Here is a 21,751-nt window from a genome sequence, read left to right on the forward strand (position 1 = left end):
AGGGATGTATCTGAGGAACAAGTTCAGATGTTATTATGCAAAGAAACCAACTGAGCCAAAAAAAACCGAACCGAAAAAAAACCAGTCGTAGAGTTATTCATGAGAACCAGAACTCTCCTAGCCTTAAAATAAAATAAATAAAAAATAAAAAAAAGCTACTTATAACTAATTATGTTTACCTCACTGGTGCAATTAGGGTGGACTTTTGCTCCTGGGAGAACCTTGTTGACATGCACAGTACGCAACCTTTTGTTGTTTGATGTAAAAGTCACAGCAGTTCTTGCTCAATAAAGGTCAATACTGAAAATGTGACTCGTTTTGATGCTTTTTTCCCTGATTTAAACCTTTCCCCCAAGCTGGATCCTCTCTGAGAGGGAATTCCTGACTGGAAATCCAGTTGATGGGTTAAAAATTCCTTAATTTTTTTTTTTCCGTTGTGTTTTTTTTGTCCAGGAGTTGGGCTTTGGTGGTCCTTGGGGGTCTCATCCATTTTGGGGTGTTTGGTGGTTTAGGAATTGGGTGTGATGGATAAATTTCCTGTGATAACACAAAGACTGGATTAAGAGAATAATAGCAAAATCCCATGTTTTCTAGAGGAAAGGAACCCACTGAACTCTTGAGGTGCTCAGAGGGGTTGGAATTGCTGTTTTTAGGATCACAATCCTAAAATTGTGCTGAGCCAAAAATGCTAAAATCTGCTGTAAGTATCGTTTTCCTCCTTGCACACCAACCTCCAGGTGTAAGGAGAACCAATTCCCAAATAATTCCTTGATTTTCCTGTGGAGAGAGCCAGGATGAGCCACAGCTGGTTGTGGCATCATCTGTGGCTCCAGTTTGCCACTTAACTGAGGAAAAACTCATTAAGGGAACTCAACGTGGGATTGGTTTGGGTTATTTTTCCCCTTTTTGCTTTAATTTTGTGGTAATTTCCTAATCTGGCTCAAATGATCAAGAGGTCCAATCTAAAAATCCTAAAAATAAAATCCTAAAAATTAAAAATATGTCTGAGGTTTATAAACCCAAGATTTTTTAGTTTCCAATAGAAGGACCTCCTAAATATTGGCCTCTTCCAGGTTGGCTTTGTTAATAATGAAGCAAATCAAAAAATTCCTGAGGGAATTTTTCGGATTTCCCAAATTCCAAAATGGAAATCCCAAATTCCATTTGGGATTGGAAAATGGTGCAAAATGAATGGAGGCAAAAGAAACAAAGGGAAGAAGACGAAGGCCCCAAATCCAAAGTGGGAATTAACAAATCAGTGTGGGATTAATATCACATTTATTTCCCATTTCAAAAGGCAGATGAAGAATGCAAGTTGCTGCCTCACCTCCCATCACCCAGAAAGAAATGCAAATAATTCTCCAGCCTGGACTGCCCTGAAATCTGCTGCCTAACTGAGGGGTTGATAAAAATCTTCAGTTCCTCACCCTGTCAATAACTGAAGATCAAGGAGTTTTTAATTGCAATGTTCCTCACTGGAGAAATGGTGGAGAACCCACAGCAGATAAGATTTTCAGTCAGTCTGGGATTCTTTGTGAGGATGTCGCTGCTATCAATAATGGGAATCGAAATTGGGAATTATCTGGCTGGTGAGTGATGGTTAATTAAAGCAGAGTTGGTAAATTAAGCGGCAGATCCTCTGTGCTCGTGTGGGTGGGTGGGACTCAAAAATAACTTTACTTTTAGGAGTTAATGACTCCCCTATTTTTGGTGTCTTCATCAAATCCTGTTAAAACCCAAAGTGCCCAAAGGTTGGTGAGAATTGAAGGTGATTTCCCCGTGGATTTAAACGAAATTTTCAAGAGAACTTCACAACTAAACCTCAAAGCTAAACCAGAGGCAAATATTTAACATGGAATCACACGTGTGTGCTTCCAAATAAGTTCTAGAAGCTGCTAAAATATCCCAAACTGCATGGAAAACTGGGAATCTTCATGAATCTTCCCAGGGAGATGAGGAAAGGTCACCTTGTACAGTGAATTCAGTGCTGGTGAGATCATCTCACGTGCTCAGGTGGATCCCAGCCTGGCCGTTTTTCATGTTGGACTTCCTTTGCAGCTCCTTTCTCTTCAGCCCTGGTGGGATTCAACTCCAGGGACCCCAAAATTCAGATTTTTGTTGGATTCCTCCTCCTGGGACCGAGAGAGGAGTGCTGGATTCCTCCTGGGATGACCCAACCCCTTCATCCCCTGGATGATTTTGGGATCCAAACCCTTGGCATGCCGTGATTCACAACATCCTCATTTCCCTCCTTTCCCACCCAAAATAACTTTCCCTCATCCCCCACAGCTGTATTTCCCCCCTAATCCACCACACCAAATTCCCGAATTTATCCCATTTCCCACTGCAGATGTTCCCAGCAAATCCTGGGAGGGACAAGCGAGTGGTTAACACATTTCTAAATGTTTATAAAACTATGAGAACTGATTAATATTTAATGGTGCCAAGAGGTTTTTGTCTGCTGACATCCGCAATCAGACGGTTTCAAAGCAGAGCATGAATCGGGTGTTTTTTGCCTGTTCTGCACCAATTACTCCTCCAGACTGCACAGAGCCAGCGAAGGGAATAATTATCTTCAGACAGAGAAGTTCATTACACAATGAAAGAAATCCCGTGAAGGGGAAAACAATAATTAAAAGGGTTTAGAGAGGAGATTTGTGCATTTTTTTTGGAGGGTGGGAGATCAGGACCACCGTGGTTTCAGGAGGTGGGAAGCTCTAAACCAGGATTTTTCACTCTGCTGGCTCGTGGAGATGCCACAGTTATTTTTTTCAGCATTCCAGAAAAAAAAATTCCAGGTGGGAACAAACTGGGAAGCGTTTCAGAACACAACTAGCTGGCGTTTGCCAGGGAGCTGAGTCAGGCACCAGAATTTTCTGCACTCCTCAGGGTTTGCTCTCTCCCCATTTTCACATGTTGTCTCCATTCCTGCTTTTTTCCTTCAGGATTAAACTCTCCTTAACCAACCTGGGGAGGCAGCAAATGATGGATTGTTAATTGTTTAATTACTAGAAGGCAAATTTTGGGGATGTGGGTGTTCTGCACAGGTGAGGGGAGGGCAGGGGGTGTCAGTGCCAATCAAGGACAACATCCAGCACCTCCCTGGCGTGAAACCTCAGCCTGATCCACACCCAAACTGCAGGAAAAAAAAAATCCCAGGACACTCCTGAGATTTTTTGAACAACTCAGCTCACTTGCAGCTGCAACTCGGGTGAAAGTTTCTGCCTCTGCCAGCTTTTACTGCATTGCGTCAAAGCAGCGCCTGGATCCTGCAAGGTACAGCGAGTGCTGGCAGCAGGATTGATCCCCAGCGCCAGGAGCAGCTGGGAAATCATAAATCCCAACCCCAGCCTCCCCCAGCCCGGGCTGGGCGGCAGGGCAGGGCTGGGGGGCTCCGGGCAGAGCCAGCCCTGCCTGGGCATGAATCACAGCTCGTTCCGAGCTGCAGAGAGTCCAAAATAGCACCGGGAGATGGGAGCAGCCTGGAGCTGCAGCGGGAGAGGGGAAAGGGCTGCTGGAGCTGTCAGGGTGCTGCTGGAGCTGTCAGGGAGTTGCTGGAGCTGACAGGGAGCTGCTGGAGCTCTCAGGGAGCTGCTGGAGCTGACAGGGAGCTGCTGGAGCTCTCAGGGAGCTGCTGGAGCTCTCAGGGAGCTGCTGGAGCTCTCCAAGTGCTGCTCTTGGAGATGGGATCGGCTCTCAGGGTGCTGCTGGAGCTCTCAGGATGCTGCTGGAGCTCTCAGGGAGCTGCTGGAGCTCACAGGGAGCTGCTGGAGCTCTCAGGGAGCTGCTGGAGCTCACAGGGAGCTGCTGGAGCTCTCAGGGAGCTGCTGGAGCTCTCAGGGAGCTGCTGGAGCTCACAGGGAGCTGCTGGAGCTCACAGGGAGCTGCTGGAGCTCTCAGGGAGCTGCTGGAGCTCACAGGGAGCTGCTGGAGCTCTCAGGGAGCTGCTGGAGCTCTCAGGGAGCTGCTGGAGCTCTCAAAGTGCTGCTCTTGGAGTTGGGATCAGCTCTCAGGGTGCTGCTGGAGCTCTCAGGATGCTGCTGGAGCTCTCAGGATGCTGCTCTTGGAGATGGGATCAGCCTGGAGCTGCAGCAGGAGAGCAGAGAGAGCTGCTGAAGCTCTCAGGATGTTACTCTGGAGCTCTCAAAGTGCTGCTCTGGGAGATGGGATCGGCTCTCAGGGTGCTGCTGGAGCTCTCAGGGAGCTGCTGGAGCTCTCCAAGTGCTGCTCTTGGAGATGGGATCGGCTCTCAGGGTGCTGCTGGAGCTCTCCAAGTGCTTCTCTGGGAGTTGGGATCAGCCTGGAGCTGCAGCAGGAGAGGAGAGAGAGCTGCTGGAGCTGTCAGGATGTTGCTCTGGAGCTCTCAGGGAGCTGCTGGAGCTCTCAGGATGCTGCTGGAGCTCTCAAAGTGCTTCTCTGGGAGCTGGAATCAGCCTGGAGCTCTACCAGGAGAGGATCAGCCTAAGAACTGCAGCAGGAGAGGGGAAAGGGCTGCTGGAGCTGTCAGGATGTTGCTCTGGAGCTCTCAGGGTGCTGCTCTTGGAGTTGGGATCAGCCTGGAGCTGCAGCAGGAAAGGGGAAAGGGCTGCTGGAGCTCTCAGGGTGCTGCTGGAGCTCTCAGGGTGCTGCTCTGGGACAGCAATCAGCCTGGAGCTGCAGAAGGAGAGGGCAGAGAGCTGCTGAAGCTCTCAGGGTGCTGTCAGAGCTCTCAAAGTGCTGCTCTGGGAGTTGGGATCAGCCTGGAGCTGCAGCAGGAGAGTGGAAAGGGCTGCTGAACCTCCCAGGGTGCTGCTGGAGCTCTCAGGATGTTGCTCTGGAGCTCTCAGGATGTTGCTCTGGAGCTCTCAGGATGTTGCTCTGGAGCTCTCCAGGTGCCTTTGCTGCCCAAAACGGACAGGGATGCAAAGGGCTCAGGGAAGGAGGAGATACAAAGAAAATGGCATGGAAGAGGAAGTAAAATCAGGTGTGGAAGAGTTAAAAGGAGCTCAGAGTGCTGGAGAAAGGCAGGATTTAATAGATTGTGGGATGGTTTGGGGTCAAAGGGACCTTAAATCCCATCCAGTGCCACCCCAGGGACATCTCCCACCACCCCAGGGTGCTCCAGCCTGGCCTTGGACACTCCAGGGATCCACAGCTCCTCTGGGAATTCCATCCCAGCCCTCCCCACCCTCATTCCTTCCCAAAATCCCATCTAACCCTGCTGTATTCCCATTTGAAGCCACTCCCTGTGTCCTGTCCCTCCATCCCCTGTCACTGCTCTCTCCAGCAGAGCTCCTGACCCTCAATCACCCTTCCAGCACTGAACAGGGAGATGCTTTTGGAACACCCCTAAAATTTTTATATATATTAAAAAAAAAGAGATTTCCTTTCACTCTGACCACCACTGGAAAAGGTTTTTCCCCTCAGGAGGAGTTCCTCTGTCCCAGCAGAGTGCCAGCTGTCCCTTCCTGCTGGGGGAATTTCCAAGAAGCAGCTCTGATTTCCCAGAACCAACCCCAAATCCTTATCAGCGCCCAGCAGCCAGGGTGACCTGGAGGTGTCACACCCCACGGGTGGCAGGGCCTCTCTGTCCCCTCCAGAGTCCCTAAAAGTCCCCAGAGAGTTCCCTCAATGCTCCTCACACCTCTCCCAGAGATGGAAAACCAAATCTGCTTTGTAGCAGCAGCTCTGCAGAAAAATTGCAGTGACACAGGACAGTGTCACAAACCCCTTTCCCAACCTCTGAAGAACATCAGAGACACAGCACAGTGTGACAAACCCCTCTATCGACCTCTGAAGACCATCAGTGACACAGGACAGTGTCACAAACCCCTCTATTGAACTTTTAAGACCATCAGTGACACAGGACAGTGTGACAAACCCCTCTATCGACCTTTGAAGATCACCAGTGACACAGGACAGTGTGACAAACCCCTTTATCCACCTCTGAGGACCATCAGTGACACAGGACAGTGTGACAAACCCCTTTATCGACCTCTGAGGACCATCAGTGACACATGACAGTGTCACAAACCCCTTTCCCATCCTTTGAGGACCATCAGTGACACAGGACAGTGTGACAAACCCCCTTCCCAACCTCTGAGGACCATCAGTGACACAGGACAGTGTGACAAACCCCTTTATCAACCTCTGAGGGCCATCAGTGACACAGGACAGTGTCACAAACCCCTCTGTCACCTTGGAAGACCATCAGTGACACAGGACAGTGTCACAAACCCCTTTATCAACCTCTGAGGACCATCAGCGACACAGGACAGTGTGACAAACCCCTTTATCGACCTCTGAAGAGCATCAGTGACACAGGACAGTGTCACAAACCCCTCTATTGAACTTTTAAGACTATCAGTGACACAGGACAGTGTGACAAACCCCCTTCTCAACCTCTGAGGACCACCAGTGACACAGGACAGTGTGACAAACCCCTCTATCGACCTCTGAGGACCACCAGTGACACAGGACAGTGTCACAAACCCCTTTATCAACTTCTGAAGACCATCAGTGACACAGGACAGTGTCATAAACCCCTTCCCAACCTCTGAAGACCATCAGTGACACAGGACAGTGTCACAAACCCCTCTATCAACCTCTGAGGACCATCAGTGACACAGGACAGTGTGACAAACCCCTCTATCAACCTCTGAGGACCACCAGTGACACAGGACAGTGTCACAAACCCCTTTCCCAGCCCCTGAGGACCATCACTGACACAGCACAGTGTGACAAACCCCTTTATCGACCTCTGCAGACCATCAGTGACACAGGACAGTGTGACAAACCCCTCTCCCACCCTCTGAGGACCATCAGTGACACAGGACAGTGTGACAAACCCCTCTCCCACCCTCTGAGGACCACCAGTGACACAGGACAGTGTCACAAACCCCTTTATCAACCTTTGACAATCATCAGTGACACAGGACAGTGTGACAAACCCCTCTCCCACCCTTTGAGGACCATCAGTGATACAGGACAGTGTCACAAACCCCTTTCCAACCTCTGCAGACCATCAGTGACACAGGACAGTGTGACAAACCCCTCTCCCACCCTCTGAGGACCACCAGTGACACAGGACAGGCACGAGGGATCCGTGTAAGCATTTCTGGACTTTATTGACTGCTTTATTGCACGAACTGAAGGAAGCCTCCATCATTCCCCCCACCCACCGTCTCCACAATCATTTGAAATGCAACACAAAAGGTAACCTCTCATTCCTATCACTTTTTTTTCTATTTTTTTTTTCCCCTCCCCTCCTATTTTTAAATGTTGAGGCTCTGGGAGGACAGAAGCCCTGAACTCATACGTGGAACCATGCGGGAGAGCAAGCCTTGGGTGCTCTGCAAGCAAACTCAGACTCTGCACAGGGAGAAAAACATCGAAATCATGGGCTTGGTGGGCACTGAAGGGAGGAGGTGAGGCTGCTCTGGAGCTCATCAGCCGTGGGGTGGATGGAAAGCTGGGCTGGCCTCACATCAAGGCTTCTTCTTGCCTTCACTCTCTTCCTTCCCTGCTGCTTCCTTCTCTTCCTTCTCCTCCTTCTCCTCCTTCTCCTCCTCTCCAGCTTCCTCAGCAGCTTCCTGGGACTCCTCCCCTTCTTCTCCTGCGGTTTCTTCGCCTTCTCCTTCCTCCTCCTCGCCCTCTTTGGCTTCTTCTGACTCCTCCTTAGCACCTTGGAAGGACAGAGAGGTGTGTCACATCCGGGAGCAGCTCCTGAGCCCAATTCCATGGGGATCACCCTCCAACCCCACACGTCTCCAAAACTGCCCAACCAGCTCCTCCTGGATTTCAGAAGGAGTGAAACATTCCAAAAAACCCAAATTGTGGCCTTGAAAAATATCAATTCTGCACTCACTGCTTTAAAGCTTTACCCAAAAGCTTGAAGAACCTTTTGTTGCTGTCTGTAATTTCATTTTAATTAAACTTTAGGCTAATAAAACCCTCACTGCCCCTGCACTGAATGTTTTAATTCCACCCCCAGCCGCCAGCTGGTGTTCCCATTATCTCAGGCTGCTCTGGGAATTCATATTTAGCTCAGGATGTCCTTGGTCCTTCTTTTTGAGGATATTCCCTAATAACTGAGCGCTGCCTGCTGAGCATTGTCACTGAGGGTTTTTTGGAAAACTTACATTCTGCCTGATTTGAGCACTTAACCTCATCTTGCATTGAATATTCAGAATTTCCTGGTAAATTCCAAGCTCTTAATCCCACCATCCTTTGGCTCAGGGGAGTGCAAAAGGCACGAGATTTAATCATTGGGATTTCTGGGGCTTGGCATGAGCACGAAATGAATATAAATTTAATGAAAAATGAATACATTTCACGAAATATGAAAAAGGATTCAGACACCACCCCACATACCTTCCTCCTCCTCTTCACCTTCCTCTCCCCCTTCCTCCTCGCCTTCCTCCTTCTCCTCCTCCTCCTCTTCCCCCTCCTCGGCAGGAGCCGCCTTGGCTTCTCCCGCCTTGGCAGCCTCGATGGTCTCCTCGATCTCGATCTGCTCCTCCTGCACGTGGCTCGAGTAGTAGGTGGGGAAGGTCCTGGTGGTCATCAGGTAGGAGCTGGACTGCAGGCCGCTGAAGGCGGAGCGGCCGAAGCTGGGAGCGCTCTGGCTGTAGCCGCTGGTGATGCTGCCCACGCTGGTGAAGCTCAGCCGCGTCTCCTCGCCTTCCAGGAGCTTCCTGGCAGGGGAAAAAAACCCCCAAAAAAATGATTGTGATGCAGCAGAGTCAGCTGTGGATTGAGATGCTTTGAGCATCACAAACCCTGGAGACTGAATATTAATTATAGGATCATTCCTTCTTGGAAAGGTTTCTTTGAATAATTTCTTTCCAAAGTGTCCGTTGGGGGTGAATGAATACTTTTCCTTGTCAGAAAAAACTACTTCTCCTCTAGCAAAAATTCGAGGTATATTTTGCCACCCTGTCCATTTTGGGTATATATTTTGCCGCCCTGTCCATATTTTGCCACCCAAAAAAATTGTTGTGATGCAGCAGATTTCGGCTGTGGATTGAGATGCTTTGAGCATCACAAGCCCTGGAGGCTGAATTATTATTAGTTATTAATTATTCCAAGAAGGAACCAACCTATAATTTCTTTCAGAAATGTCCATAGTGAGTTGAATTAATAATTTTCCTTGTCAGAAAAAACACAAAAACCCCTCTAGAACCAGAACTACTTCTCCTCTAGCAGAAATTTGAGGTGTATTTTGCCACCCTGTCCACTGTGGGTATATATTTTGCCACCCAAAAAAATTGTTGTGATGCAGCAGATTTCGGCTGTGGATTGAGATGCTTTGAGCATCACAAACCCTGGAGGCTGAATTATTAGTTATTAATTATAGGCTGGTTCCTTCTTGGAATAATTTCTTTCAGAAATGTCCATAGTGAGTTGAATTAATACTTTTCCTTGTCAGAAAAAACACAAAAACCCCTCTAGAACCACAACCACTTCTCCTCTAGCAGAAATTCGAGGTATATTTTGCCACCCTGTCCATATTTTGCCACCCAAAAAAATTGTTGTGATGCAGCAGATTTCAGCTGTGGATTCAGATCCTATAGTGCTTTGAGTATCATAAGCCCTGGAGGCTGAATTATTGTTAGTTATTAATTATAGGCTCATTCCCTCTTGGAATAATTTCTTTCGGAAATGTCCATTGTGAATGTGAGTTGAATTGATACTTTTCCTTGTCAGAAAAAACACAAAAACCCCTCTAGAACCAGAACCACTTCTCTTCTAGCAGAGGTTTGAGGTATATTTTGCCACCCTGTCCACATTTTGCCACCCAACAAAATTGTTGTGATGCAGCAGATTTCGGCTGTGGATCGAGATGCTTTGAGCATCACAAACCCTGGAGGCTGAATTATTGTTAGTTATTAATTATGGTCTCATTCCCTCTTGGAGTAATTTCTTTCAGAAATGTCCAGTGCGAATTTAAGTTGAATTAATACTTTTCCTTGTCAGAAAAAACACAAAAACCCCTCTAGAACCAGAACTACTTCTCCTCTAGCAGAGGTTTGAGGTGTATTTTGCCACCCTGTCCATTGTGGGTGAATTAATAATTTACCTTGTCAGAAAAAAACACAAAAACCCATCTAGAACCACAACCACTTCTCCTCTGTCAGAAGTTTGAGGTGTATTTTGCCACCCTGCAGCTTCCACAGCTGAAAAAAACTTTTGCTGCTGAGCTGTCAGAGAAGGTTTGGAGCTGCTCTCTCAGTATTCCCCCTCGTGGTTCCCACAGAAAATCTGTTCCAGCACTGAAATCTCTCACTATCTGGGACAGAACATCAGTTATTTAGCAGCAATTCTGCTGGAAAATATGTGATTTGTGGATTTGCAAGTCAGAAGCAAAGCCCTGTTCTGGAGGGGATTTCCCACTTTGAGAACGAGCCATTTTTATTGAGGAATCCCACTGACACAAAATCCCTTCCCCGAGTACAGAACAGATATTTTTATCTCTATTTATTGGGAGAACTGAGATCATTTATTGCCAAGCTAAAAATTCTGTGTGCATTGCAGAGAGGAGCTGATTAATCGCCACATCCATGAGAATTCCTGCTGGGGGAATGACAAATAACCTGAATTTTCTTGAAGAGGATGGGAATTCTTCATCCCCCAGCATACCTGTAAGCTGCAATTTCGATGTCCAGAGCCATTTTGACATTGAGCAGGTCCTGGTATTCCTTCAAGTACCGAGCCATCTCACTCTTGGTGGTTCTCAGCTCGTTCTCCAGTTTGTTGATTGTATCCTGTTGGGTGGAACAATACCGACAGTGTGAAATTCCCAGTTCTCTCAGGTCTAGAAATAATCGCAAGGAATTTCTCCAATCCTATTAATTTTGCTCTGGCAGGCAGCAGCTGCACAGCTCCCTCTCCACCCTCGGCCAAAAAGCATCATTTAGCACCTTTTCTGGCAGGTTTTCTGGAGGTTTTCATGATTCCAGCCCTATTTAACACACAGAGCCAAATTTTCTGGTACCCAAGTGCCAAGGCAGCCACGGAATCTGTGAATCATTTCATTTTGATTTTGGCCTCTCCGTGCTTTTTCTAGTTTTAGTTTAGGAATATCCACTGGGTTGGACATGATGATCCTCATGGGTCTCTTCCAACACGGGATATTCTGTGATTCCATGACTTTTTTGGTGTCATATAATTCAGGCTGTGTCAGCACTGATTATATTTTCCTTTATCAGGGGAATTTTGCATTATGATTTTATAATATAACATTTTAAATTAGCAATACCAGAAGCATTCTCACCCCGGGGATGATTTTGATAATCCAGACCCTGATTTTGGTCTGTATTTCCACACCACATCCTGCTTTACAGCCCTGTGGCATTTCACACTGTCATTTTGGAACATTTTATCTGCACCACAGCGGCAGCACAAGGCAGGAGGGATGCTCCCAACAACCTCTGAGCCCCTCATCTGTGGGGTTCTGCAGAGCCCAAATCCCCTCATCTGTGGGGTTCTGCAGAGCCCAAATCCCCTCATCTGGGGGGCTCTGCAGAGCCCAAATCCCCTCATCTGTGGGGTTCTGCAGAGCCCAAATCCCCTCATCTGGGGGGTTCTGCAGACCCCAAATCCCCTCATCTGTGGGGCTCTGCAGACCCCAACTCCCCTCATCCCTGGGGTTCTGCAGACCCCAACTCCCCTCACCTGCAGAGCCCAGAAAACCCTGAACCCCTTCAGCTGCAGGGATCCTGCAGACCTCGATCCTACTCACACGCAGGACCCCACAAACCCTGACATCCCTTGTCTGCAGAACCCTGCAAACCCCAACATCCCTTTACTGTCAGAGTCCTTCAAACCCCAACATCCCCTCACCTGCACAGCCCAGAAAACCCCAATCCCCCTCACCTGCAGAGCCTAAAAAACCCCGATCCCCCTTGCCTGCGGAACCCTGCAAACCCCAATATCACTTCCTCTGCAGAACACTGCAAAAACTGACTCCTGTCATCTGCAGACATCTTCAAAACCCATCATCTCTTCATCTGCAGAACCCTTCAAACCCCAACACCCCTTCATCTGCAGAATCCTACAAATCCCAGCATCCCTTCACCTGCAAAACTCTAAAAACCCCATCATCCTTTCATCTGCAGAACCCTTCAAACCTCAACATCCCTTCGCCTGCAAAACCCTACAAACCCCATCAACTCTTCATCTACAGAATCCTACAAACCCCAACATCCCTTCACCTACAGAACCCTTCAAATCCCATCATCCCTTCACCTGAAAAACCCTTCAAACCCGAACACCCCCTCACCTACAGAATCCTACAAACCCCAACACCCCTTCACCTGCAGAACCCTCCAAACCCCACCACCCCCTCACCTGCAACACCCTCCAAACCCCACCACCCCCTCCCCGCCGGACCCCCGCCAGCCCCTCCCCTCACCTGCAGCGCGGAGATATCCGCGCTCTGCTTCTCTTCCAGCTCCTGCAGCTGCTTCTCCAGCGCCTCGTTCATGCCGCGGGTGGCCTCGATCTCCAGCGTCTTGGCCTTGAGCAGGCGGCGGCTCTCGGACACCTCGTCCTTGGCGGCTCGCACGGCGTCCGTGTTCTTGGCGGCGCTCTCGCTGAGCACGGTGAAGCGGGAGCGGAACCACTCCTCGGCGTTCTGCATGTTGCGCGCCGCCAGCTTCTCGTACTGCGCGCGGATGTCGCGCAGCGCGGCCGACAGGTCGGGCTTGGCCGACACGTCCATCTCCACGGACAGGTGAGCGTACTGGATCTGCGCCTGCAGCTCGGCCAGCTCCTCCTCGTGCACCTTCTTGAGGAAGGCCAGCTCGTCCAGCAGGCTGTCCACCCGCTTCTCCAGCTCCGCCCGCGCCAGCGCCGCCTCGTCCGCGCCCTTGCGCACCTCCAGCAGCCGCGCCTCCGCGTCCTCGCGGCTCAGCACCTCCTCCTCGTAGCGCGCCTGCAGCCCGCGCAGCGTCTCCTCCAGGCTCTCCCGCTCGCCCTGCAGCGCCTGCTTCTCGCTCGTCGCCTCCTCCGCGGCCAGCCGCAGCTCGCGGATCTCCTGCTCGTAGAGCGCTCGGAAGCGGGAGGGCTCGGCGTGCTTCTGCCGCAGCACCAGCAGCTCGGCCTCCAGCACCTTGTTCTGCTGCTCCAGCTCGTGGACGCGCTCGATGAAGCAGGCGAAGCGGTCGTTGAGGTCCTGCAGCTGCGCTCGCTCCTGGCTGCGGATGGACTTGAGGTCGTTGCTGATGGCGGCCACCTGGCTCAGGTCCAGGCTGTCCACCGAGTGCAGCAGCGAGCCCGAGGCGCTGGAGGTGGCGTAGCTGCGGCGCACGGACACGGAGGAGACGGGCGCCGACAGGCTGGAGTACGCGGAGCGCGCCGAGCCGAAGCCGCCGCCGCTGCGCACCGACACATGGATGCGCGGGCTGTCCGCGTAGCGCCGCTTGTAGGACGGGAAGAACGGGTCGTAGCCGTACGAGCTCATGCTTGCGGGAGGCTGCGGCGGCTGCTCTGCGGCGGGCGCCGCCCGTAGCCCGGTATTTATGCTCGGTTTGGGCGGGCGGAGCGGCGGCCGGGCGGGGACGGGGCGGGGCGCGGCGACATCGCGGCGGTGAGGTGATGCTCGGAGCGGTCCAGGCTCCGCCGCGGGGAGGGTGCTCGGAGCGGTCCAGACATTGCCTCACTGCTGCGATGCCCTGAAAAGCTCACCCGGGGATGGCTGGACAGCTCCGGCCATGCCAGCAGTGCGGCGATGCCCGGACAGCTCCACCGGTGCTGTGACCGCTCGGCCCCCTTCGTGCTCTCAGCCCCATCCCGACCCCCCTCGGACCCCCCCGGGTCACCTCCCGGCCTCCCCCCAGGTCCATCTGCAGCCCCCAAGCCGCCCAGGCTGTGTTTAGCACTCTCTGCTTCCCCACGCTGCCCCGGCAGGAGCCTCGGGGATGTTGCTGCAGAGCCCGGGCTGTGGCTGAGGTCCCCTCGGTGACATTGGGGACATCCAGCCCTGGCTGCACCTCACACCCCCAGACAGGTGTAACATATACAAATTATAGATATAAAAATATAAAATCATATATTATTTATTTATTTATACATTATATATATAATATATATAAAAATAGTATAATTTTTCCCCTCAATGTGCGTTTTTCACAAGGCATGAGCTCTCTTCCAGCACCTCCTTTGTTACAAGCGATTCCTGATAACCAGCTAATTACAGGATCGTGGAATCCACGCTGGTTTGGGCTGGAAAGGACCTTCAATCCCCTCCAGCCCCATTCCTGCCCTGCACGGACACCTTCCAGCATCCCAAATCCTCCCAGCCCCACCCAGCCTGGCCTTGGCCACTTGCAGGGAAATCCTGGCAGCGTTATTTGTCCTTCCATTCCATGAAAGAAAAAACAGACCCAGGGTGGTTCTCAGAAGCAGAACCCACGGATTCCTGATTCCCTGAGAGCCCCTGGAGCCAAGCCTGTCTGAGACGTGGCTCTGAAGATTTATCCTCCCCTAATCTGGCTAATTCAGGGATTAAATCAGAGAGCTGCATTGCAGCTCCCTCCCAGCCAGGTTGTCACCACTGCTGGTTAAAACAAAGCAGGATTTCTGTAGGAGAGATTGATCTGTGTAAAAAAGGGATGTGCTGAGCACAGGCTGCATGGGAGCTCAGAAAGGCAGTGAGAATTCACCTTTTTCAGAATCAGAAGGGCAAATATATCACAAAAGAAAGTCTTCAAAGAGTTCCTTTAAGGAAGGAATAAAAGTCTGTAGAGATTGGGGGATTTTTATTAGACAAATGTGACAATAATGCAGCAACTTTCTTTGCTTCCCAGAGAAAGGGGAAGGACACAGTCATGAGGATTATTTTGTGAGTCACTAATTGCACTGGTAATGGGGTAATTCTGGCACAAATAAATATTTGCTCAAACCAAATTTGAGCAAATAAAAAAAAAAGCCATTTAGGAAAGGTTCAGCAGGGTGGACTTAATGCATTTCCCACTGTTTCCCAGTGACCCCAAACGGAACATCACCTGTCGTGTGGCAAATTTCCCACAAGTTTTGGGGTTTTTTTCTGCACGGAATGAGCTGCACTGAGAGCTCATCAAGGCTGAAGAGTCACTTCAACCCCAGCAGAGCTGCTGGGAGACTTCATTCTGCACATCCTCAGCATCCTCCTGAGATCAGTGGAGCTCTCTCAACTCTCCAGCACTGCCAGCCCGGCTTTGCCTGGATTTCTATTCCCAATTTGTCTCTAAAATCAAGTCGTGGCTGCAGTCATGCATGCCAGAGCAGCCATTTATTATTCACAAGGTGCAAAGCAGAGTAAAACAGGAGGAGATTTCTGTGCTGATCTGTTTTAGCTTTAGCAGAGGTTGGGTTTGGAAGGGGAAGAAATGAGAAATAGAGACTACAGAATGAAAGATTCCCAGCAGGTTGGTGAGGGAATTCAGTGAACTGATATTTTCTGTGAAACTGAACTCCTGCAAACTGAAAAACCTCATTTCCTGCCGATGGATTTATGCTGATCTCCCCCACAGCAAGCTGAGCACGAGATTTAATTATTAATGCCAAAATTTATTATGCCATGGATTAATAAAGCAATGTAGCTCAGCTTGTAAAACCCACTGTGCTTCAGATCCCAGCAAAGCCAGCTTTGCACTCCCAGGCTGTTCATGTTCCTTCTCACGTTTTTTGGGGTGGAAAAGCCTTTTTTGGGGTGGAAAAGCCTTTTTTTGGGGTGGAAAAGCCTTTTTTGGGGGGAAAAGGAGGATGGAAGCTCTGCAGGGGCTCAGGGGGAGGATGGAGCTTTGGGATTCCAAGGAAAATAAAAATAAAAAAGCCGCTGCTGAAGGAATTCTGCTTCTGACATTTTTATTTCCAGGGTCAGGGGAATGCTGATGGATTCCCCCATTCCCTTTGTCTCCCTTTTGTTGCTTTCTGCCACAATGAAGAGGATAATCCAACCCCTGGATGTGTTATTGTTGGGAAAATCAATACAGTGAGAAGAGGAGGGGGGAAGAAAGAGAAAAAGAACCCCAAAATATTGATTTAAAATATTTATTTTCTTGCTTTATTTTAATTTTTTAAAAATTATTTCTATCCTCTAAAAGCCCAGCTCTGAGGGATTGGGGAATCAGACACTCCCACTGCTGAAAACATTCAATATTTCTGATGTCAGGCCTTTTGTAGTCCTCTAAAAACACATCAGAATCTCTGGATGAGTTTAATTAAAACAGGCAAATGAAAATCCTCTGATCTGCTTTGATGAATTGGAACAAAACCTCACATTTGAGAAATTCCTTTTCCCATATTCCAAACCATCCTTTCAATACCAGCCAACACTCACGGGAATTTCCAAACCAAAGCAGAATTTTCTCTGCAAAGGACTGAGCTGCAATCTCTGGGAGACTCAGAAAAAAAAATGCAAATAAGTGTTTCATTCATCTCCTTTGAACCACTGCTGGCTTTGTTGGCACCAGAAATAGCAAATGGCCGGGCAGCTTTCATTATTTTATTATTATTTACACCAATTTCTGCTCACAGTTAGCAGCAATTTGCTCACTTGGAGTTGCTTCTGTCTCTTGATTACAGGAGAAGGCAGCCAGTTCTTTCATCTGAGCTCTAGCTGGGAGTGCTTAATTAGAAGATTCATTAATTAGCTTTGTTTAGCTGTTGGGTCAGGCCTTGAACTAGGCTGTGAAATCTGGTGGCAGATCCTGGGGTTGGTTTTTCTCTCCCAGAATCAATTAAAATGATGTTCTGCGTTTGCTTCCAGCAATTAAACATCAACTCAGAGGGTTTGGGGGTAAATTATGGAGTGGTTTGGGTGGGAAGGGACTTTAAAGAGATTTTTTTTCCACTTCCTGCCGTGGGAAGAGAATTTTCCTCGTTCCAAACTGAAATTTGGGCACTTCCAGGGATGGGGAATCTTTTTGGGCAAACAAAAAATCCTGGGAAAAACCCTCCCAGCCCATTGGGAATGAGATCATTTATTAATGGGAAAAGTTTCATTGATTAAATTGGGTTTTATCCAGCGTGGGGAGAAAGGGTTGGACCTAACAGGGCTGTGCAGGAGCTGGGCTTGGGCTGGGAGGTGGGTTTGAGATGGGTTTGGGTTTGGGCTGGGTTTGAGCTGGGTTTGGTTTGACCTGGGTTTGAGGTGGGTTTGATGGGTTTGAGGTGGGTTTGAGCTGGGTTTTAGTTGAGTTTGAGTTTGAGCTGGGTTTGAGATGGTTTGAGATGGTTTGAGCCAGTTTGAGCTGTGTTTGGGCTGTGTTTGAACCAGGTTTGAGCTGGGTTTGGATTTGAACTGGGTTTGAGCTGGGTTTGTGTTTAGGTTCAGTTTAAGATGGGTTTAAGCTGAGTTTAAGATGAGTTTGGGCTGGCTTTCAGCTGGGTTTGGGTTTGAGTTGGATTTAAGCTGGGTTTAAGATGGGTTTGGGTTTGAGCCAGGTTTGAGTTGGGTTCGAGCAAGATGGGTTTGAGTTGTGTTTGAGTTGGGTTTGGGGTGGTTTGAGGGGGGTTTGAGTTGGATTTAAGCTGGGTTTGAGTTGGGTTTGAGTTGGATTTAAGCTGGGTTCGAGTTAGGTTTAGTTTGAGCTGGGTTTGGGTTTGGGTTTGGGTTTGAGTTGGGTTTGAGTTGGGTTTGGTTTGAGCTGGGTTTGAGCTGTGTTTGAGTTGGGTTTGAGTTGGGTTTGGGTTTGAGCTGGGTTTGGGTTTGGGTTTGGGTTTGGGTTTGAGCTGGGTTTGATGGGTTTGAGGTGGGTTTGGGTTCAAGCTGGGTTTGGGTTTGAAATGGGTTTGGGTTTAAGATGGGTTTGGGCTGGTTTGAGCTGGATTTAAGCTTGATTTAAGATGGGTTTGAGTTGGATTTGAGTTGGATTTGAGCTGGGTTTGGGCTGGGTTTGGGGTGGCTTTGAGCTGAGTTTGGCTTGGATTTAAGCCGGGTTTGAACTGGGTTTGAGGTGGGTTTGAGCTGGATTTGAGCTGGATTTAAGCTGGGTTTGACCTGGATTTAAACTGGGTTTGAGCTGGATTTAAACTGGGTTTGAGCTGGGTTTGGATTTGAACTGTGTTTGGATTTGGGCTGAGTTTGAGCCGCTAATAGCTTTAGGCTCCACTCAAGTCCTCCTCTTAAAACCACCTGATGATCTGAGCCTGAGCTGAGCTCTGCTGAGCCCCAGAGCTGCTCTGCTGCAAGGATCTCAGTGCTCTCTGACAATAATTCTGATTTTCCATTGCTGGGAGCTGAAGGAACAAAGCTTGAACAAATCCAGCAGGAAATAACAGGAGAAATTTAATATCCCTCATGCTGTGGGGGTTGGTTTCTCACAGCAGCAGCAATACCAGTGGGAAGCAATGGGAATATTTCCCTGTTTTCCCATTTTTGCTCTTCCAGCTGCAGTTAAGTCCTATTTGTGACAGGGTGAAGAGAAAAAATTGCATTTACAACCCAGCTGGGAGCACATGGAGGCTCACCATGCAGCCAGAGGCTCCATTTCCTTCCCCAAAACTTCCCAAAATGAATGAAAACACTGATAAAACAGGGATGAAAACCAGAATTACCCGTGCAAAATTAAAAAGCAGAGAGATTTTACAATTGTGGTTTTATCTGCAGAGAGATGAAATTCCAAATTCCCAGGCTGTTCTTTCTTTAGCCACAAAATGGGGATGAACAAGTGAGGAATTCTTTCCCTATAAATCAGTTATTTACATATTTGGGATATTTTTTTCCAGTGCTGCAGCAATAAAATCCACGTGGGGTGTTCCCAAAGTGAGTGAATCATCTCCCCACCCTCACAAGTGCAAAGATTCCTCGGGAAGATGTAAAAATCCCTTTATTTCCCACTCTGGCACGAGTATTTCTGCCCCTAAAACAAAGATTCCAGGGAGCCACGAAGCCAGCAGAGCTCTGCTGCAGGGAGTTTGCTCAGCTCTGCAGTCTGGGAATAAAAACCACTGAATTCTGCAGCCAGAAATCATTTAATAGGAAATTCACCTCCCACCCCACAGCTCCTCAGGGATGGAAATGCAGGATTTCTGTGGGCTGGAACAGGAAACTCCTCCACCTCTCTGCTTTTTAGGGTTAATATCCCTTAATTGAGATGTTTGCAGAGGTCTGCAAAGGCTCATCTCTCGGTCAGATATTTCATCCCTGGCACTTCTCCTCCTGGAGAGAAAAGGGCTTTGCAGCACTCTGAGGCTGAGATTAAATGGTAAATTCTCCAGCCTTTGCAGGACTGTGAGGCTGAGATTAAATTGTAAATTCTCCAGCCTTTGCAGCACTCTGAGGCTGAGAATAAATTGTAAATTCTCCAGCCTTTGCAGCACTCTGAGGCTGAGATTAAATTGTAAATTATCCAGCCTTTGCAGCACTCTGAGGCTGAGATTAAATGATAAATTCTCCAGCCTTTGCAGCACTCTGAGGCTGAGATTAAATGGTAAATTCTCCAGCCTTTGCAGCAATCTGAGACTGAGATTAAATTGTAAATTCTCCAGCCTTTGCAGCACTCTGAGGCTGAGATTAAATTATATGATAAATTATTAAATTATATGATAAATTATATGATAAATTATATGATAAATTATATATAAATTATTAAAATGATAAATTCTCCAGCCTTTGCAGCACTCTGAGGCTGAGATTAAATTATAAATTCTCCAGCCTGGCTCCCAGCAGAGGTCACTGGGAGAATCTAGGGCACTAATCAGTGGAAATGGAGTTGCTGCTCTTTTTCTTGCATTTTTTTCAGGGAAATGTTTGTGTTTATTTTCCTGTGTGAATTTTTTTTTGAGGGAAATATTTCTGTATATTTTCCTGTGTAATTTTTTTTTGAGGGAAATATTTGTGAATATTTTTCTCTGTGCATTTTTGGGGTTTTTTTGAGGAATATTTCACTGCCACTAAAACTGCAGTTAGATTTTCCCAATTTTTTTTTTTTTTTATTTTTTTCTCCTTTAACAGCTCTGCCTCTTATCATCCAGCCAGGAGTGTTTTGTGCATTATAAATTCCTGGGAATTCCTGGGAATTTTCAGTTGGTAGAGGATAAAACACCTCAAGCTTTTTGTGTTCCTACACCACATTTTTTGGTCTGAAGGAGAATTTTGGGACACCTCAGAAGGACTGGGGGGATTCATGAGCTGGCTCCCTGTTAGAAGAAAATCCTCTGTGGTTTTGGGGAAATTGTTTGGGAAATTTTGGGAAATATTTGGGAAATGTTGCCTTGGTGTTCAGAGGCAGAAGAGGCCTCTCACATCCCCCCAAAAAAGCAGATTTAAGTCCACAGATCCCCCCAAAAGTGATTATTATCAGATTTAAGGGAGGCTTTGGGTGAGTCAGTCACTCCTCAAACTCCACAATCCCTCTGCTCTGCAATTCTCTCAGATTCCTTTCTCAGATTCCGAACATTTCAGAATTCTCAGATTCAGAACATTTCCCCTTCCCACCTTTTGTTTCCCTAATTCCACTGCAAGCTCTCCTCCAGTCCCTCCTTTTGGGAATTCACCCCCAGGCATCAATTTGGGGGATAAGAGAGGACAGAAAATGATCAGAAACTCCTTTTCCTGGACTTTTTGAGGGCAGAACCTCCTGCAGGAGATCCAGGGGAACACCAGAGCTGCACCCCTGGAGCTTCTCTGTGCATCCTCGGGGAAAAATGGGATGCAGGAAAGAGGGATTTGGTGCTTTTCCAGTGGAAAAGGATGGAACAAACTCTGGGACGAGCCCCTGGCAGTGTCCCCTGCTTTGTTCCAGTGTGCTGGTGGCACTGTCACCTCAGGCAGGGATTTGTGGATGTTCTGAGGGATCAGGGATGGTTTCAGCATTTTCTCTTTCTACCTATTTCCTCCTCCCCTGCAAAGCTGCTGCTGCTGCAGGTCCAGCTCCTAGCAAAAGAGGGATTTGGTAATTTCCCAGTAGAAAAGGAGGCAATAAACTCTTGCAGGAGGCCATGGCAGTGTCCCCTGCTATGTCCCAGTGTGGTGGTGACATCCTGAGCTCAGGCAGGGATTTGTGGATGTTCTGAGGGATCAGGAATGGTTCAAGCCCTGCTGTCAGGGACAGCATTTTCTCCTTCTGCCCATTCCCTCCTCCCCCTGCAAGGCTGCTGCTGCTGCAGGTCCAGCTCCTGGCAAAAGTTCAACGCTGCAGCAGCTTGAAAGGGAGACAGAGAGAGGAGGAGAGTCCCGCAGAAAGGAGGAGCTCTGATGTTCCACACTCCCTTTGGCCACCAGCAGAACTGCTGCAGGCCAGGGAAAGGCTGCAGAGAGCAGTTTTACCCTTTTCCATGCAGTAATTCCCGCCGCAAAGAGCAGTTTTCCATTTTTTCTGCAGCAATTCCTGCTGCAAAGAGCAGTTTTCCCTTTTCCACCCAGCAATTTCTGCTGCAAAGAGCAATTTCCCCTTTTTCCTTACAGCAATTCCCACTGCAAAGAGCAGTTTTCTCTTTTTCATGCAGCAATTCCTGCTGCAAAGAGCAGTTTTCCCTTTTTCCTTACAGCAATTCCTGCTGCAAAGAGCAGTTTTCCCTTTTCCTTACAGCAATTCCTGCTGCAAAGAGCAGTTTTCCCTTTTCCAACCAGCAATTCCTTCTGCAAAGAGCAGTTTTCCCTTTTTCCTTACAGCAATTCCTGCTGCAAAGAGCAGTTTTCCCTTTTTCCTGCAGCAATTCCTGCTGCAAAGAGCAGTTTTCCCTTTTTCCTGCATCAATTCCTGCTGGCCTCATCTTCCAGAGGGTTAAACAGGTTTTTAGCACCTCCAGACCTCACCCTGAGAGCTGCTGGTTGTGTTTTGTG

At 48.5% G+C, this 21,751-nt stretch overlaps 1 protein-coding gene across 1 annotated transcript; it reads right to left on the bottom strand.

Annotated features, from left to right (window-relative positions):
* Window positions 1–7,081: 7,081 nt before the first annotated feature.
* On the bottom strand, window positions 7,082–13,484 carry LOC146422103 (neurofilament light polypeptide-like). Its single transcript, XM_085046735.1, has 4 exons — window positions 12,395–13,484; window positions 10,621–10,745; window positions 8,353–8,675; window positions 7,082–7,663 (listed from the first exon to the last, which is right to left on the bottom strand). Exons 1-4 carry the CDS (start codon window positions 13,442–13,444, stop codon window positions 7,467–7,469), a joined length of 1,695 nt encoding a protein of 564 aa, XP_084902861.1. The 5' UTR covers window positions 13,445–13,484; the 3' UTR covers window positions 7,082–7,466.
* Window positions 13,485–21,751: the final 8,267 nt, after the last annotated feature.

This window comes from Lichenostomus cassidix, unplaced genomic scaffold (assembly GCF_008360975.1).
Source record: "Lichenostomus cassidix isolate B80296 unplaced genomic scaffold, HeHo_3.0 HiC_scaffold_824, whole genome shotgun sequence".
Lineage (NCBI taxonomy): Eukaryota > Metazoa > Chordata > Aves > Passeriformes > Meliphagidae > Lichenostomus > Lichenostomus cassidix.

Excerpts from the sequence above, each read along its gene's own strand:
- LOC146422103 (XM_085046735.1), bottom strand. The coding sequence starts at position 13,444 with ATGAGCTCGTACGGCTACGACCCGTTCTTCCCGTCCTACAAGCGGCGC. Across the intron at positions 10,746-12,394 it reads CGGATATCTCCGCGCTGCAG|GATACAATCAACAAACTGGA; the intron begins GTGAGGGGAGGG and ends TCCACCCAACAG. Across the intron at positions 8,676-10,620 it reads ATCGAAATTGCAGCTTACAG|GAAGCTCCTGGAAGGCGAGG; the intron begins GTATGCTGGGGG and ends TTCCCCTGCCAG.